General features: G+C 42.0%; 1 protein-coding gene and 1 long non-coding RNA gene across 2 annotated transcripts; one reads left to right on the top strand and one right to left on the bottom strand.

The window, feature by feature from the left end:
- Positions 1–345: 345 nt before the first annotated feature.
- On the bottom strand, positions 346–5,419 carry LOC112224022 (ankyrin repeat domain-containing protein 1). Its single transcript, XM_024387311.2, has 9 exons — positions 5,282–5,419; positions 3,879–4,061; positions 3,649–3,771; positions 3,374–3,481; positions 3,062–3,160; positions 2,768–2,866; positions 2,491–2,589; positions 951–1,049; positions 346–726 (listed from the first exon to the last, which is right to left on the bottom strand). The coding sequence occupies exons 1-9, from the start codon at positions 5,306–5,308 to the stop codon at positions 643–645; spliced, it is 921 nt and encodes a 306-aa protein (XP_024243079.1). The 5' UTR covers positions 5,309–5,419; the 3' UTR covers positions 346–642.
- A 2,862-nt stretch (positions 5,420–8,281) lies between these two features.
- Positions 8,282–17,632, top strand: LOC112224020. The gene is made up of 3 exons (XR_002949409.2): positions 8,282–8,435; positions 13,110–13,252; positions 16,632–17,632. It is a non-coding gene; the product is annotated as an uncharacterized LOC112224020 (long non-coding RNA).
- The last annotated feature ends 205 nt before the right edge of the window (positions 17,633–17,837 follow it).

The raw sequence follows: 17,837 nt of genomic DNA, 5'->3' as shown, positions 1-17,837 counted from the left end.
AACGAATTGCAAAAATCCATGAAGCTGGAGTTTTATATATCTCCCTCTCTAACTTTAAGCATCAGCTGTCAGAGCAGCTTACACAGCCAATCTGGAAATAGCACACCCAACTACCTCATCCCCATATTGTTACTTATCCTCTTGCTCTTTTGCACCCCAGTATCTCTACTTGCACATCATCATCACTCCAGTGTTAACGCTAAATTGTAATTTATTTTGCCTCTATTGGCCTATTTATTGCCTTACCTCCCTACTCTTCTACATTTGCACACACTGTACATAGATTTTTCTATTGTGTTATTGCCTGTACATTTGTTTATGTGTAACTCTGTGATGTTGTTTTTGCTTTGCTTTGCTTTATCTTGGCCAGGTCGCAGTTGTAAATGAGCACTTGTTCTCAACTGCCCTACCTGGTTAAATAAAGGTGAAATAAAAATAAAACCAACAATCACATAAATATTCCCAGAATCTCAATAGCCAACTTCAACACAACATCAAAATGCATGGAAGCTACAGCCCTAACATTGGCCAGCAATATCGGCATTCAACAATTCTATCAGTATCAGCTATCAATGACAATCTGAATAAATGGATGGATTTCAATAGCCATAGATCTCCCCAAGACCTTGAGAAGTCATTGTTCTATTTAACATTGTTGATGTTACACAGGAGGTTTTTAGCACCACTCTGCCAGGCCAGAAGATTCTCACTAGGGGACTTGCCTTCCTGCAAGGGGAAAAAACACAAACATCCAAATGAACTAAGCATTTGTAAAATGGATCACCTTACTGTATCAAACATCAATATTCAAATGGACTGTAAATGGTGCTATGCTCACACAATAGCCAGTAACAATCATACCGACGTCACTGGAATATACTCAATGAATGTGAAAAGATGAGCCAAAATTGTATGAGGACAGACATGTTGGATGATTATGGAGTACTTACACTGTTCTTAGTTTTAAGACTGGCTCCATACATCAGCAGCAGCCTGATCATTTTGAATCGGTTTATCCTCACAGCATCGTGCATGGGTGTGTCTCCATCCTGGTCATAAACAAAGTAGCTATTAAAAACGCAATACACAACCATAGTATACAATAGTGCAAATCAAATCCAAATGTATTGGTCACATACACATATTTAGCAGCCTCATTAAATATAAATTAAATAGTACCCGTAAAACACCAGTCTCAACGTCAACAGTGAAGAGGTGACTCCGGGATGCTGGCCTTCTATGCAGAGTTGCAAAGAAAAAGCCATATCTCAGACTGGCCAATAAAAAGAAAAGATTAAGATAGGCATAAGAACACAGACACTGGACAGTGGAACTCTGCCTAGAAGTCCAGCATCCTGGAGTCGCCTCTTCACCGTTGACGTTGAGACTGGTGTTTTGCGGGTACTATTTAATGAAGCTGCCAGTTGAGGACTTGTGAGACGTCTGTTTCTCTAACTAGACACTCTAATGTCCTCTTGCTCAGTTGTGCACCGGGGCCTCCCACTCCTCTTTCTATTCTGGTTAGACCCAGTTTGTGCTGTTCTGTGAAGGGAGTAGTACACAGCATTGTACGAGATCTTTAGTTTCTTGGCAATTTTCTCGCATGGAATAGCCTTCATTTCTCAGAACAAGAATAGACTGACGAGTTTCAGAAGAAATGTATTTGTTTCTGTCCATTTTGAGCCTGTAATCGAACCCACAAATGCTGATGCTCCAGATACTCAACTAGTCTAAAGAAGGCCCGTTTTATTGCTTCTTTAATCAGGACAACAGTTTTCAGCTGTGCTAACATAATTGCAAAAGGGTTTTCTAATGATCAATTAGCCTTTTAAAATTATAAACTTGTATTAGCTAACACAACGTGCCATTTGAACACAGGAGTGATGGTTGCTGATAATGGGCCTCTGTACGCCTATGTAGATATTCCATTAAAAATCAGCCATTTCCAGCTACAATAGTCATTTCCAACATTAACTATGTCGACACTGTATTTCTGATCAATTTTATGTTATTTTAATGGACAAAAAAAAGAAGCTTTTCTTTCAAAAACAAGGACATTTCTAAGTGACCCCAAACGTTTGATCGGTAATATAAATATTAGGAAGAGAAATGTCGGAGTGGCATTGACTAAAATACAGTAGAATAGAATACAGTATATACATGAGTAAAGCAGTATGTAAACATTATTAAAGTGGCTAGTGTTCCATTATTAAAGTGGCCAGTGATTCCATGTCCATGTACTATATATAGGGCAGCAGCCTCTAAGAGTAACTGGGTGGTAGCCGACAAGTAATGGCTATTTAACAGCCTTGAGATAGAAGCTATTTTTCAGTCTCTCGGTCCCAGCTTTGATGCACCTGTACTGACCTCGCCTTCTGGATGATAGCGGGAGTACAAATGATAGTATGGAGTACAATTGGTGGGTTTGCGAAGCCTCTCTGTGATTTGCCCCATGCTTGCATTTGTCAAATTAGGGTTTGTATGTCTTACTCTGTCTTTAGCGTTGACGTCTGCTCCACAGTGGATGAGGTGCTCAGCACATTCATTGTGTCCCGTCCTCACTGCCACATGGAGAGGAGTGCTGCGCAGCTGAGAGAAAACAGAGGGGGGGGTCAGACCACAAACACAGACTGCTCAACTATCCATATACCATTTAATATGCTCTATATATGGCTCTGTTCTGTATATATCCCTAAGTAAAACCCTATATGTTTTGATGTTGGGCATCACAAATTGGGTTTAAGGGCTCTCTGTCTCAGTGTTGTACCTTGTCTCTGGAGTTGAACTTCCCTCCTTCATTGAGAAGCAGCTCCAGAGTAGTCAAGCTGCCTCCCCTGCAGGCCCAGTGTACTGAAGTGGCATCCAACTGGAGGGAGTGGGCAAAACAAACAGTGTTAGGATGATGACAGTTCCCAGCCATTCTGAACCATTTCCCATGTACTGTATGTAATTAGAGCTCTGATGAGTGATTGAGTGAGCAAGTGAGTGAGAGTGCGTGTATGCTTGCATGACTGCGTGAGTATCTGAGTTTGTGACTAAGAGAAAGAGAGAGAGAACTTACTCTGTCTTTCTTCTCAATGGAAGCCCCAGCCTCCAGCAGTCTCTTCACAATCTCCACATGGCCCTTGGATGAGGCTTTGTGTAGTGCTGTCCTTAGGAACTGTAAGAGAGGGAGGGCAGACAGAGTTAAGTGAGATTCGTTTGGCTTCCTGTTACTTGTCCTGTGGCATTGTGAGACTAGTGCTATATTGGCCTTTGGCTGTCTGTAACTCAAGATGTTGTATCTCAATCAATGTAGCTTCTGGCATGTCAAAAGACTGACTTAGATGGCTGTCCATGTGTCATCATAAGAGAGACATGATGCGGTACTCACATGATCACCGACGTTGGGGTCACCTCCATCTGACAGGTACTTCTCAATCACAGGCAGTTTATTTTCCATAGCTGCTTTCAGGAACGTGTCTTCATCGACTGTGTCGGGCTGTGTGACAATGAAAAGAGACATGTTGCATTAGCTTAGTGCCGTTTGACTTGTTTTAATCCGTTGCCGGCCTTTCTACATTGAATTCCCTCTTCTTGATTATGGTGAGGAATTTTAAAGAAAGAAGGAGAGAAAGATTGTGTAGAGTGAATAGTGGCGGGACGTACAATGATCTCTGGCTCAGGTTCTTTCCTGTTCTGCACCTTCCTCTCCCTCCTCCTCTTCCTCAGTTTCAGGATGTTGAAAAGGTCATCCACGGTCTCTAGTTTCAGCCGGCCTGATTTGTCGGTCTGAAAAGGAATAAGGTATACAGAATGTTGGGCCACATTTTGGAAGGCAAGTAGAATGTTCAGTGTTTCTAATTGAGTACTAAGCATATGAGGAGCTAAAAACTCACATTGAGATTGACAACTGTGATCTCCTCTTGAGTGCTGTTCTCATTCTCCTCTGGGATGAGGTCTTTGTGTGACCTCCGGCCATCCTGTTTCTCCTGGTTGACGGCTGCCTCGTACACACTCTCTGAACACGCCCCCGATAGGTGCTGGCCTGCCTCCTTTCCCTCACACCTTTTACCAGTGACCTGGGAGAGAAAACAGATTGGAGATGAGCTGGCCATCCACCTAAGCAGTACTTTCTATTCCAAGAAAGGAAAAAACAGAATGGAGGACAGGTAGCCATTCACAACAAAGCCTTTCCTCTGTGAGATGTTTCCGTCCTAGTAAAGGACCAAAGAAGGAAGTATTGGGGTGCTAATAGAGAAATGTGTGCTGTCTAATGTCCAACTCATTTACAGACTGATCAAAGCCAACCCTTTTAGATGACTGGGCAGACAACCAACTGCTGGATTATTTTGGACCAAATGAAAACCATAATGTTTTGTTAATTGTATGTACAGATAGATGTAGGATCTTAATTTGAGCATGTTTGCTACAGCAGAAAAAAAACCTGCAGTAACAGGAAATGTGAATTATTATGTGCATTATAATTAATGGACATTTTTGTAGGAGATTGATACAGTTTTCATGAGGGAAAATCAAGTCTGAAATGTGTGGAAAGATTGAAAAGTGGAGATTACCAAACAGAAAGATCTCCTACAGAGCCGGCTCTAGCATTTTGGGGGCCCTAAACGAGATTTGGTTGCCCCCCCCTTGCAGGCAAAACATTTTAGTGGCTCCCTCTTGACAGCAGAGAGATTTTTTTGTTTTAAAGTACATTTCCTGCAATTCTACATATTTCGCCATGGGGTGTAGAGAAAATGTTGCCGTTGTAAAACTAGTGCTCTGCAGTTCTACACAGCAATTTTATAAGACATTTCCTGAAATTCTATACATTTTGCCATGATTTATACCATTTTAGTAATATCATAGTGAGAGTAACTTAAAAAATGTATGAGGGCCCCCTGGAGGACAGGGCCTCTAGGCATGTGCCCTGCATGCCCGATTGCTATTCAGCTATGATTACTACAAGTTTAGATAGCTGGCTAGACTAATTTACCAATATAAAAATTGTTAGTTGACATTGCTAATTGAGTGACTGTCAGTGATTGGCATAACAAGATCAAAATTGCTGATGCAGAACCAAATTTCGAACTTGCACCTTATATATATTCTACGAGTCTAACTCTCAACAGTAAATTAATTGAGAGCCAGACAGAGGCCCTAAGCGCTTATGCCTGGAGCTGGCCCTGTCTACCTATCAGAGACTAATATTGTCAGCAACAACATCTTGAATGCCCAAACCCAGAGGAAATAATGGATTAGGCAGAGTGAATCCCGATCACACATGCAAAAAACAACCTACCAGCTCTTCAACGCTGTGCAGTCCCATGTCTAGTCTGTCTGTGTGATAAAAAGTATTCCAGTGTCTCAACTCCCGAAGTGGCCAGTGTCAATTCTGTTCTGGGTGAGGATGAGATCCATCATCTCTTATATAGCCTACGAGTTTGTGATTAGGAACCAAAAAAAAAACAGAAATGAGGTCATGTTTCCCGCTATTCACCCTTTACCATCTCGCGCAGCCCCAGCCAAGGTGTCTCGTCAGTGGTCACGCCTGGCATGCGTCCGTGGTATGCGCTGATGTCACCATTGCTGGCTTGTAAAAATGTAATTCCTTAACCGCTAGACACCTTCAATCATTTGCACTCTCCTCATAGATAAGGTGACATCGCAGAATGCCTGCCTAATGGCTAGTCAGTCAGAGCTGATTTATTGCGCGGACGGTGACAAAACTTCTCAACTATGCGCTTCCGTTCGTGATACCCACTCGCACTTGCCATAAACAGCTGACTGACACATGCAGCTTGAGTTCGACACGCACAAGGTCATACGGTAAAAAGGTACATGATGAGAGGTCCTTACCTCATATATGCTGCTATTTAAAGACAACAACGAAAAGTGCCACAAAAAAATATATCATTGAACTTACAATTTGTTATTTGGACGAGGCTACTATATAAGTGTTTAACACTTCACATAATTCTGTATATAGGCTTACTAGCTAGTAATATTAATAATAACAATAATAGGTATAGGGCAGTGCAGTCATAAGGTCACTATTTGGCATGAACCAATATAACAATTTCGCAATTTCAAATTGTGTTATAACTGTTTTATAAAGATAAACTATGTAGACTAACTATGTAGCTTAATTAATGCAAAATGTTACCAAAAAAGTCAATTCCATAGTAGGCCTGTCAGTTATGAATTTTTTGGATCACTCATGTCAAAGAACATGTTCATAACTACAGAGTAACTCATTAAAACATTATTGCTGGTAAACTATTTTGAATGGTGCCCTTATAAATGTCGGTCTGTTATGGCAAGCATGTGGAGGCATGTGCATGGTCAGCAGCTGCCTTTTTTAGAGAACACAGCTTGAACTGTAGGCTAGATCTGACATTCAGACATCCATTTAGTAGGCTACCAACATCACTCATTTTACCTGTCCTTAAAAGGCCACAGAAGAGGCTGGTTGAGTGTGTCACAGGTTAAGTCTAGTAGTATCACTACCACAAACAAGATCATGAAAATGATTATGGTGCTGACACAAGGAAAATGACTGTATTGTACTGTATTAATTGCCTTTCAAACTATTGGTATGACCAAGACAACCTCTTTTGTTTCATCACCCTTGTCTTTGTGCCCCTATCTACAAGGTACAATGAGTTTCAATGGATGACCACTGAGCAGCTGTAGTTGTTTGCACCATGTCCTTTGTACTTGATAAGACTCTGCTCCAGTAGCCTGCAGGTCAGTGTCAAGTCCTGAAGGATATAGGAGTATTTCTGAATTAAAAATAGGCCGGTGTGAGATTCCTGTTCTTGAAATATATCTTGTTGATTCTAAAAATAGCAGTGTAAATCCTGCAGCTGAATTTATCAGTTTTTATGATAAGGTGCAGTTGGACATTGTATTGTCCTTAGTATATTATTGTATCATATTTCTGTGAGCATTGATGCCATGCTTACACAAGTTCAGCATCTAGTTTTGGCAACTAACATGAATTCAAAGTCAAATCAAGAACAAATTCAACCATGCCATTGGATTTCGTTTAAAGGTTAGCTGAAAAACAGAACATCAACTAAATTCCTTGAAGTTAATGACTTTTCGCAAATCCAAATCAGCTTTCCATTGATTCAGCATAGATTTTTTAAAAGTTTTTATTGAAATGACGTGGAAACAACATTGATTCAACCAGTTTGTATGGTATAATAATGATGACAAAACTCTTCCGTGGTCGCACATTGAGATTTGTGGTTGCAAGTATGATTTAATTATGCAAGCTGTATCATGAGGTGTGATTTTTTTTACAACAGTCACAAACTTGTAACTTGTCATTTGAATACATTCAATAAGATTTGCAAGCATAATTTTTTACAGAATTATTACACGTCCATTTACAACAATTCATATTCTGCTGTGAATATAAAATACACTTGGAGATTTTTTTTATCTGTGCATACTCAAAAATCTGTCACTATTGTCACGTTGGATTCGTAAACTTGTAGAATGTTTTGTAAGTTTGTAGAAAGAGATTTGCAAGTAAAAAAAACTGGCTTGAGCAGCTTTGCTGGCAGGAACTTTTGATCAGCCAAAACCACATAGAAATATGATTTACAGATCTGTCATTGAAAGCAAGTCTAAGAAGCGGTAGATCTATTTTATGTGCGCCGTTTCTATGCTTCCTGTTCTTACGTTTTGTTTTTGCGTCTGAAAAGACATTTCACAGCGGTTTGATTGGTACAATGATTCTATACATTGCTTGTTTTGTAACATAAACTGAAATTAGGAAAACTATTATATTTTTTTGCAACCAGGAAATGGTGGAGCGATTTCTACATATTGCACAGTTAACATGTGAAATATAATCACAGATATGTCACCTATGTATAAATGTGAAGCATCCGTTTGGCGTTTCCACTTACTACCAAATATGGTGATGAGAGGAAGCTCAGTAGCCGGCAGTGAGAGAAGAGATGGATTTTGGCCAACATTCTGCAACTTTTCTCATGATTGAAACATTTGATCTCCATACAGTTTTCTGTTTCCAAAACTAGAAACTGTAACAAACAGAGTGGACTGCATTTTGTAGACTTTACCCTTTGCCAAAGTTGCGTTGTTTAGAAGGAGTGCGAGGATGAATTTAGTTATTGCATACATGTACGTCACAGAGTAGGCGTTCCCTAATGGGAAATGCGCAAATAATAGAACATGCCAATAGGATCTTACTAACTTGTGCTTGGCTCTGTCACCTCCTTGCTTGTTCCGCCCATTATGCTTCATTTGCTCCCATTGGAAATGACAGGCTCTGGTATATCTTGGGTTAGTTATACAAATCTTTGATATAATGGTACATTTCATTTGAAATTGACAGCAGCTCATGTCAGCTAAACTGGCTTCTGATATTCATCCTCGTTTCACTATCAACTGACTGGCTTCATCAGGCAGCTTTAGATGTGAGTAGAAAGCACATTTATTTGCTAGTTAAACATCTGGTTGATAACATGTAGCTAGCGAACGTTAGCTAAATTGAAACTGCTGGGGGGGGAGGAAACAGTAGCTAATAATCTTATGTTACTGGAAAATAAAAACAATATATTTTAAAGAATTGTTACTGACTTTTGAACACTTTTTGTCAAACTACTTCATTCCACTGCCTGTTTATTGATTAAATAGGCTGTATTGGTAAAATTTAGCTGAATAGGCTTAAACACATATACATGCATGCTTAATTAGCCTAGTTAGCCAAATGACTACCTGACTAGGCTTATTGTTATTCATGTTTTTGTTGTTATTGCATTTCAGCTGGACAGGGAGGAATATTATTAGAAACCAGAATGCTGCCAGACAACCACAGGGCCATAGAGGAATTACGTTACAGGCTTATGCTAAAATGAATTAAATAAATACAAATCCTCATCAATCTACACACAATACCCCATAATGACAAAGTGAATACAGGTTTCTGCAGCATTGAATGTCCCTAATAACAGTGTCCTCCATCATTCTTGAATGGAAGAACTTTGGAACCACCAAGACCCTTCCTACAGCTGGCCGCCCAGCCAAACTGAGCAATTTATTTTTTATTTTACCTTTATTTAACTAAGCAATTTTCAATGATGGCCTAGGAACAGTGGGTTAACTGCCTGTTCAGGGGCAGAACAACAGATTTGTACCTTGTCAGCTCAGGATTTTGAACTTGCAACCTTTCGGTTACTAGTCCAACACTCTAACCACTAGGCTACCCTGCCGCCCCAATCAGGTGAAGAACGGCCTTGGTCAGGGAGGTGACCAAGAACCCAATGGTCACTTTGACAAAATTCCAGAGTTCGTCTGTGGAGATGGGAAAACCTTCCAGAAAGACAACCATCTCTGCAGCACTCCACCAATCAGGCCTTTAGGGTAGAGTAGCCAGACGGAAGCCACTCCTCAGTAAAAGGCACATGACAGCCCACTTGGAGTTTGTCAAAAGGTACCTAAAGCACTCTGACCATGAGAAACAAGATTCTCTGGTCTGATGAAACCAAGATTGAACTCTTTGGCCTGAATGCCAAGTGGCGCGTCTGAAGGAAACCTGGCACCATCCCTATGGTGAAGCATGGTGGTGGCAGCATCATGTTGTGGGGATGTTTTTCAGCAGCAGGGACTGGGGGACTAGTCAGGATTGAGGGAAAGATGAACGAAGCAAAGTAGAGAGATACAGAGCACTCAGGACCTCAGACTGGGGTGAAGGTTCACCTTCCAACAGGACAATTACCCTAAGCACACAGCCAAGACAACACAGGATTGGCTTCGAGACAAGTCTCTGAATGTCCTTGAGTGGCCCAACCAGAGCCCGGACTTGAACCGATCTAACGTCTCTGGAGACCTAAAAATAGCTGTGCAACGACGCTCCCCATCCAAGCTGACAGAGCTCGAGAGGATCTGCAGAGAAGAATGGGAGAAACTCCCCAAACACAGGTGTGCCAAGCTTGCAGCGTCATACCCAAGAAGACTCGAGGCTGTAATCACTGCCAAAAGTGCTTCATCAAAGTACTGCGTAAAGGGTCTGAATACTTACGTGAATGTGCTATTTACGTTTTATTTTAAATAGATTTGCAAACATTTCTTAACCTGTTTTTGCCTTGTCATTATGGGGTATTTTGTGTATATTGATGAGGAAAAAAACGATTTAGTCAATTTCAGAATAAGGCTGTAATGTAACAAAATGTGGAAAAAGTCAAGGGGTCTGAATAATTTCAGAATGTACTGTACATTAATAAAAATGTATGCACCCTGGACATGACACTTGCATTGATTTTAGACCTTTAGGACGTCATATGCACCAAGTGCTGTCTTGTTGGAGAAAGTCTGCATGTTGTATGATGTTTAAGTTACCAAAGTAGTTAGTAAAAATGTTTAGAACAGACTATTAAAAATGTACTGTTTTGTAACAACTTGAACATGATTAGTTTATACCAAACTTTATTGAGTTTGGTGATCATCCCCCAAATTTGGCCTTTGAAAGCCTTGATATTTGCTGATAACTGACAACAGAGTGGCAGGTTCTTTTCATGTGCTGCTCTCAACTTCCATGGCCCAGCAGACTCACCTGGGGACAGGGGGATTGACACGTTAGTTTGTCTGGGAGACTTTTAGAGGGAGGAGATAGCATGAGTTTTGGGATGAGTACAGTAAATCCAATTCAACCAGTGGCCCTGGATAATATGCTATAATACGCTCATCACTTAGAAAGACAGCAATTGTGATGGAGATTTGCATAGTGCATAAAGTATATTACCACCAGCGATGTTTACTTCTCTGCTCTGGAGAGATCACATGTAGTTGGTCAGAATGCTCTGGAGAGATCACATGTAGTTGGTCAGAAGGCTCTGGAGAGATCACATGTAGTTGGTCAGAAGGCTCTGGAGATCCTTGGAATATTTTCTCTGTGCCACCTGTAAAGAGATGGATAAAGGTACTGAATGCAATTGACAGAGAGAGCAAGAGAGTTAACAATTACATTGTTGATTATTACATGAGGACTATAAGGGTACCTTCCAATCAGACAAATGGATGCGTAAAAGACACAGCATCCCAATGGCTTTCAAAGGGAGGAGTGTGTTGGGGGAGAGGGTTGTGCTGTCCTGTCTGTCAGAAAAGTTGCAAAGACTATCCTTCAACCAATTAAAAATGTAAAACAACGTTTTCCCCAAGCAAACAGGTGTGTTGGACATCCGTTTCATGCCTTTGTGATTGAAGGCAACCTTAGTCAGTGGTTCAAGTTCTATCTTCATGTCTGTAACTTCGCTCTCACTCTCCCTAAGCCCTCAACCTTGACCTCCCATTGGCCCAGGGCCTCCTGCCAAACCATCTAATGAGTCTCTTTGATAGGGAGTTACTCCAGGAGTAGATATGTTAATGGTGCATAGGGCTTCTTCATTCCTCATGTAAGTGGATGATTATATACAGGTATAGTGGGGCAAAAAAGTATTTAGTGAACCACCAATTGTGCAAGTTCTGCCACTTAAAAATATGAGAGAGGCCTGTAATTTTCATCATAGGTACACTTCAACTATGACAGACAAAATGAGAAAAAAAATCCAGAAATTCACATTGTAAGATTTTTAATGAATTTATTTGCAAATTATGGTGGAAAATAAGTATTTGGTCACCTACAAACAAGCAAGATTTCTAGCTCTCACAGACCTGTAATTTATTCTTTAAGAGGCTCCTCTGTCCTCCACTCGTTACCTGTATTAATGGCACCTGTTTGAACTTGTTATCAGTATAAAAGACACCTTTCCACAACCTCAAAACAGTCACACTCCAAACTCCTCTAAGGCCAAGACCAAAGAGCTGTCAAAGGACACCAGAAACAAAATTGTAGACCTGAATCTGCAATAGGTAAGCAGCTTGGTTTGAAGAAATCAACTGTGGGAGCAATTATTAGGAAATGGAAGACATACAAGATCACTGATAATCTCCCTCGATCTGGGGCTCCACGCAAGATCTCACCCCATGGGGTCAAAATGATCACAAGAACGGTGAGCAAAAATCCCAGAACCACACGGGGGGACCTAGTGAATGACCTGCAGAGAGCTGGGACCAAAGTAACAAAGCCTACCATCAGTAACACACTACGCCACCAGGGACTCAAATCCTGCAGTGCCAGATGTGTCCCCCTGCTTAAGCCAGTACATGTCCAGGCCCGTCTGAAGTTAGCTAGAGAGCATTTGGATCATCCAGAAGAAGATTGGGAGAATGTCATATGGTCAGATGAAACCAAAATATAACTTTTTGGTAAAAACTCAACTCGTCGTGTTTGGAGGAGAAAGAATGCTGAGTTGCATCCAAAGAACACCATACCTACTGTGACGCATGGGGGTGGAAACATCATGCTTTGGACCAGGACGACTGATCCGTGTAAAGGAAAGAATGAATGGGGCCATGTATCGTGAGCTTTTGAGTGAAAACCTCCTTCCATCAGCAAGGGCATTGAAGATGAAACGTGGCTGGGTCTTTCAGCATGACAATGATCCCAAACACACCGCCCGGGCAATGAAGGAGTGGCTTCGTAAGAAGCATTTCAAGGTCCTGGAGTGGCCTAGCCAGTCTCCAGATCTCAACCCCATAGAAAATCTTTGGAGGGAGTTGAAATTCCGTGTTGCCCAGCAACAGCCCCAAAACATCACTGCTCTAGAGGAGATCTGCATGGAAGAATGGGCCAAAATACCAGCAACAGTGTGTGAAACTCTTGTGAAGACTTACAGAAAACATTTGACCTCTGTCATTGCCAACAAAGGGTATATAACAAAATATTGAGAAACTTGTTATTGACCAAATACTCATTTTCCACTATAATTTGCAAATAAATTAATTAAACATCCTACAATGTGATTTTCTGGATTTTTTTTTCTCATTTTGTCTGTCATAGTTGAAATGTACCTATGATGAAAATTACAGGCCTCTCTCATCTTTTTAAGTAGGAGAACTTGCACAATTGGTGGCTGACTAAATACTTTTTTGCCCCACTGTATATATATATATTTTAAACACATTGAACCTGGTCGTGGCTGATGCTGCTAAAAGTTCTGTCAATGCCACAGGTTACTTTGGCATCTTATACAAACTGTACACCTTGTTCTCAGCCTCCATACAACGATGGGCCATCCTGAAAAAACATGTGGACATCCCTTCGAAGATGTGGACTTAGACAAGGTGGGAGAAGAAAGTTAAGAGTGTCGAGCCACTGATGTATCAGGCAGCAGCGGTGACAGAGTCACTGATTGAGGTGAGTGATCAAACCAAAGACCCTGTGATAAAGATTGAGGCCCAGTCCTTGTCAGAGGAGGTGGGATCATACCGCTTCAGCATCTGTACAGTGGTGTGGTGTGACAGCTTGAGCCAGATCCAACATGTGAGAAAGCTGATGCAGTCTCCCAAGATGCATGTGGATGTTGCAGTCAGTCTTCTCAGAAAGACAGAGAGAGGTCTCTACAGGTCAACAGGCTTTATGACTGCACAAACATCAGCCAAGGATATTTGTGAGGGTGTGAATGTAGAGGCCGTTCTACAACAAAAAAGACTGAGGTCCACAAAGCGGCACTTTTCATACGAAGCATTTGATGAGCCTTTGAGTGATGTCCTGAAGAAGCTGCAGGGGACATTTTTCAATGTTGTTGTTGATGCTGCAACCTCAGCCCTTCAGGAAAGATTTTCCACATTGGAAAATGTGAGAGAGAGGTTTGGAGTGCTGGGCTGAAGGGGGGAATCGCCCAGGGAGCCATACAAACTAGATCCGTCACTGTGTGTGTGTGTATGTACGGGATACACATGGTATACACCATCCAATTAAATTCTTACTTGCAGGGTCCTTCGACAATGCAAGAACAATAAGAAATAATACAAGATAAGAATACAAACATTAAGTGAATGGCTCAGTAGAATATGTATATTCTTAATTTCATACCAGCAGCTGCTGTTTTCCTAAGCAAAGTGACTTCTAGTTACTCTTTTATAATTGTCATAATCATTATTATTATTATAATAGCGTCTCTGTAGCTATGGCACCCAGAATAGCTTCCGGCAGTGTGTCTTTGACCTTGATCTCAAGAGTGCAAAAAAAGAATTAAACACACACACACACAGAGTCATGACCACTTGTATACTCATCATAAACTCTGTCATGCTGAGTTAATCATTGCCCAAGGTCAGTGGGTTACCGGGCAAGGAGAGTAATTCTGACACCCCTAATCTCTAGTGGGGCATCAACACATATGCACCCCCCAAAACCCCCCTCATTAGTAACACCTCTGGCTCCAGGGGCTATTAATAATCATGGCCCTCCCGCTCAGTCTACTCTTCAGCCCACAGAAGGGTTTTGGGGTCTCGTGCCAAAATACGTCTCACTCATGAATCTGATTTCAGTCATAAACACACACCTGTACAACCTCACATACGTCACACATAACTTGTAAAAACAGTCCATATTTAGAGTGGACTGTTCCCTGTTTACTGATTGAGTGCTTTATCATCGGCATGGCAAAGAGAAGCAGCATTCCCTCGGTTTCTCTAACATGCTGGAGGGATGACTGATGATACACATTATTTAGCTCTGCATTTGTTGTGTTGGAACCTAAATAAGTTGGCACCAGCCCTCAGCTGAAGAGAACACCATCATGTACAGTTCAAGTCGGAAGTTTACATACACTTAAGTTGGAGTTTTTCAACCACTCCACAAATTTCTTGTTAACAAACTATAGTTTTGACAAGTCGGTTAGGACATGTACTTTGAGCATGACACAAGTAATTTTTCCAACAATTGTTTACAGACAGATTATTTCACTTATAATTCACTGTATCACAATTCCAGTCGGTCAGAAGTTCACATACACTAAGTTTACTGTGCCTTATAACAGCTTGGAAAATTCCAGAAAATTATGTCATGGCTTTAGAAGCTTCTGATAGGCTAATTGATATAATTTGAGTCAATTGTAGGTGTACTTGTGGATGTATTTCAAGGCTTACCTTCAAACTCAGTGCCTCTTTGCTTGACATCCTGGGAAAATCAAAAGAAATCAGCCAAGACGTCAGGAAAAAAAAGGTAAACCTCCACAAGTCTGGATCATCATTGGGAGCAATTTCCAAATGCATGAAGGTACCACGTTCAACTGAACAAACAATAGTACGCAAGTATAAACACCTTGGGACCACGCAGCCGTCATACCGCTCAGGAAGGAGACGCGTTCTGTCTCCTAGAGATGAACATACTTTGGTGCGAAAAGTGCAAATCAATCTCAGAACAACAACAAAGGACCTTGTGAAGATGCTGGAGGAAACAGGTACAAAAGTATCTATATCCACAGTAAAACGAGTCCTATATCGACATAATCTGAAAGGCCGCTCAGCAAGGAAGAAGCCACTGCTCCAAAACCACCATAAAAAAAACTGCACATGGGGACAAAGATCATACTTTTTGGAGAAATATCCTCTGGTCTGATGAAACAAAAGTTGAACTGTTTGGCCATAATGAGGAAAAAGGGGGAGGCTTTCAAGCCGAAGAACACCATTCCAACCGTGAAGCACGGGGGTGGCAGCATCATGTTGTGGGGGTGCTTTGCTGCAGGAGGCACTGGTGCACTTCACAAAATGGATGGCTGATTTCTTTTGATTTTCCCATGATGTCAAGCAAAGAGGCACTGGGTTTGAAGGTAGGCCTTGAAATACATCCATAGGTGCACCTCCAATTGACTCAATTATGTCAATCAGCCTATCAGAACCTTCTAAAGCCATGACATCATTTTCTGCAATTTTCCAAGCTGTTTAAGTACACTAAGTTGACTGTGCCTTTAAATTCTGACTGACTGGAATTGCAATACAGTGAATTATAAGTGAAATCATCTGTATACAATTGTTGGAAAAATTACTTGTGTCATACACAAAGTAGATGTCCTAACCGACTTGTCAAAACTATAGTTTGTTAACAAGAAATTTGTGGAGTGGTAAAACGAGTTTTAATGACTCCAACCTAAGTGTATGTAAACTTCCGACTTCAACTGTGTGTGTGTGTGTGTGTGTGTGTGTACTGTATATACCTGTATGACTAATAAAACTTGAAACAAGTCATAAGTGCCCAAACTCCTGTGCACATTCCCCCTTGGTTACACACTTCTCCTGTGCACACACCCTCACGTTTACACACTCCTCCCCATAAACCCACTCCCAACCTTACAGTTACACACTCCTCCCCCATAAACCCACCCCACCCTCACAGTTACACACTCCTCCTCCATAAACTCACTGTTGATGCTGTTTACTTCCTGTGGGGAAGCAAGTGGGAGAGGCTGAGGAGGGAGGTGGTAAAGAGGCCCAGGTCCAAGGGGGGGAAAGGCTTGCCTGACCTCTACTTGTTCCTGGGCAGCCGCTACACAGCGTTACATCTCACTCTTGACACCTCCCCGGTCAACAACAAGACCCAGGCCCTCGCACGGTTCTGGCTGGGATCTTACCTCAGAACCCTGAGTCTGATCCCAGTCGACCTGCGAGCCCCAGTCTCTTTCCTGCTCCCCACACACTACGTCCAGCTCCAGACGTTTTTAAGATATTTTAAACTGGAGAAAGAAGCAGTCACGGTTGTAACTAAACCTTGCTCTCTTCTCTCTCTTGTGCAGGAGCAGGAACCAGTGTCCAGTGCTTGCTATAGGCGAGCCCATAACGGTTTGGCATAACGTGTACCCATCCTGCTCTTCTGATTCGGCACTGGGACCTGTCCTGGATGGTTGCCCATGAGTTCCTCCCGGTCAGGGCCGTTATGCCCTCCCGGGACATGGCGAGGATATCCGCGTGCCCCTACCAGGCTGCAGCCAAGAGGGGTCGGTGAGGCACTTGCTCTGGGAGTGCAGAGCCACCAGGGACCTGTAGAAGGAAGCAGGCTCCCTGATTTCCCCGTGTCTGCCAGCAGGGGAGGACCTAACGCCCCAGCTTGTGCTGTATGGGGTGGGCCGAAGGCCTATTCCACCGAAGGCCTTCGCCAAGCTCTGGCCTACCCTCACGTGTCTGAAGGATGCACAGTAGTACTCCCGCAACCTGCTGGTAGTGAAACGAGTAGAGACCACCCCCCAGGCAGTGGCCATGGTAGTCACGGAAGCCCTGGTGTGGTACAGAAGAAAGGGGGCCTCGACCCCAGGCGAAGGGTCCCCCACAACACCCAAGGTCCCGGCGGCCACGGCCTGACAGCGCTGTGGCGCCTAGGGCGATGCGCCTAGAGGATGGATCTCCTCTGGGCCCCGACGGACAGGACGGTAATTGATTCGGAGGAGCAGGAGAAGGCGAGTTTGATAAGGACTCACACCGTTCCTGTACAAAAGACAGAAGAAAGCCTTTTAACAGTAACTTTTTAAAATGTTTTTCATGTCTTAAAAATGTTTTACCTTCGTTAAATCATTTGTACACATTTTAAATGACTTTTTACAGAATTTGATGTTTTTTACAAGAAAAAGTACTTTTATTCATGGTTGTTTCTATTGGTTTTAACAACATGTACTTTTAAACTGATTTAAATGTAACATTCAAATGCTGTGTTTTATGCTTTTATGCCGTTTTTATGTGTATAAAAGTGTGCAAAAATACATGAGCTGTTTTAAAGGAAGTGCAACAATAAAACTTTTCCAAAAGAAAAAATAAACTCACTGTTGACCTGCGCTCTTTTTTATACTCTCATCTTAACCTCATCTTAACATCTTAAAGATATTGCACACTTCATGCCACACACAGCGAATAGAGACGGGTTAACCCAATGGCATGGTCAGAATGTTGGATAAACAATCCAGCCCAAGGACAGGTGTAATGGGTGGGGCTGGACAAGAGAGACCCTGTGG

The sequence above is a fragment of the Oncorhynchus tshawytscha genome, linkage group LG25 (genome assembly GCF_018296145.1).
Source record: "Oncorhynchus tshawytscha isolate Ot180627B linkage group LG25, Otsh_v2.0, whole genome shotgun sequence".
In the NCBI taxonomy this organism is placed as follows: Eukaryota; Metazoa; Chordata; class Actinopteri; order Salmoniformes; family Salmonidae; genus Oncorhynchus; species Oncorhynchus tshawytscha.
This window is presented reverse-complemented; position numbering and strand designations above follow the sequence as displayed.

Coding starts and splice junctions, on each gene's coding strand:
- LOC112224022 (XM_024387311.2), bottom strand. CDS start 5,308: ATGGGACTGCACAGCGTTGAAGAGCTG. Junction 3,161..3,373: donor ACCCCAACGTCGGTGATCAT/GTGAGTACCGCA, acceptor CCTCTCTTACAG/TTCCTAAGGACAGCACTACA. Junction 1,050..2,490: donor ACGTCAACGCTAAAGACAGA/GTAAGACATACA, acceptor GTTTATGACCAG/GATGGAGACACACCCATGCA.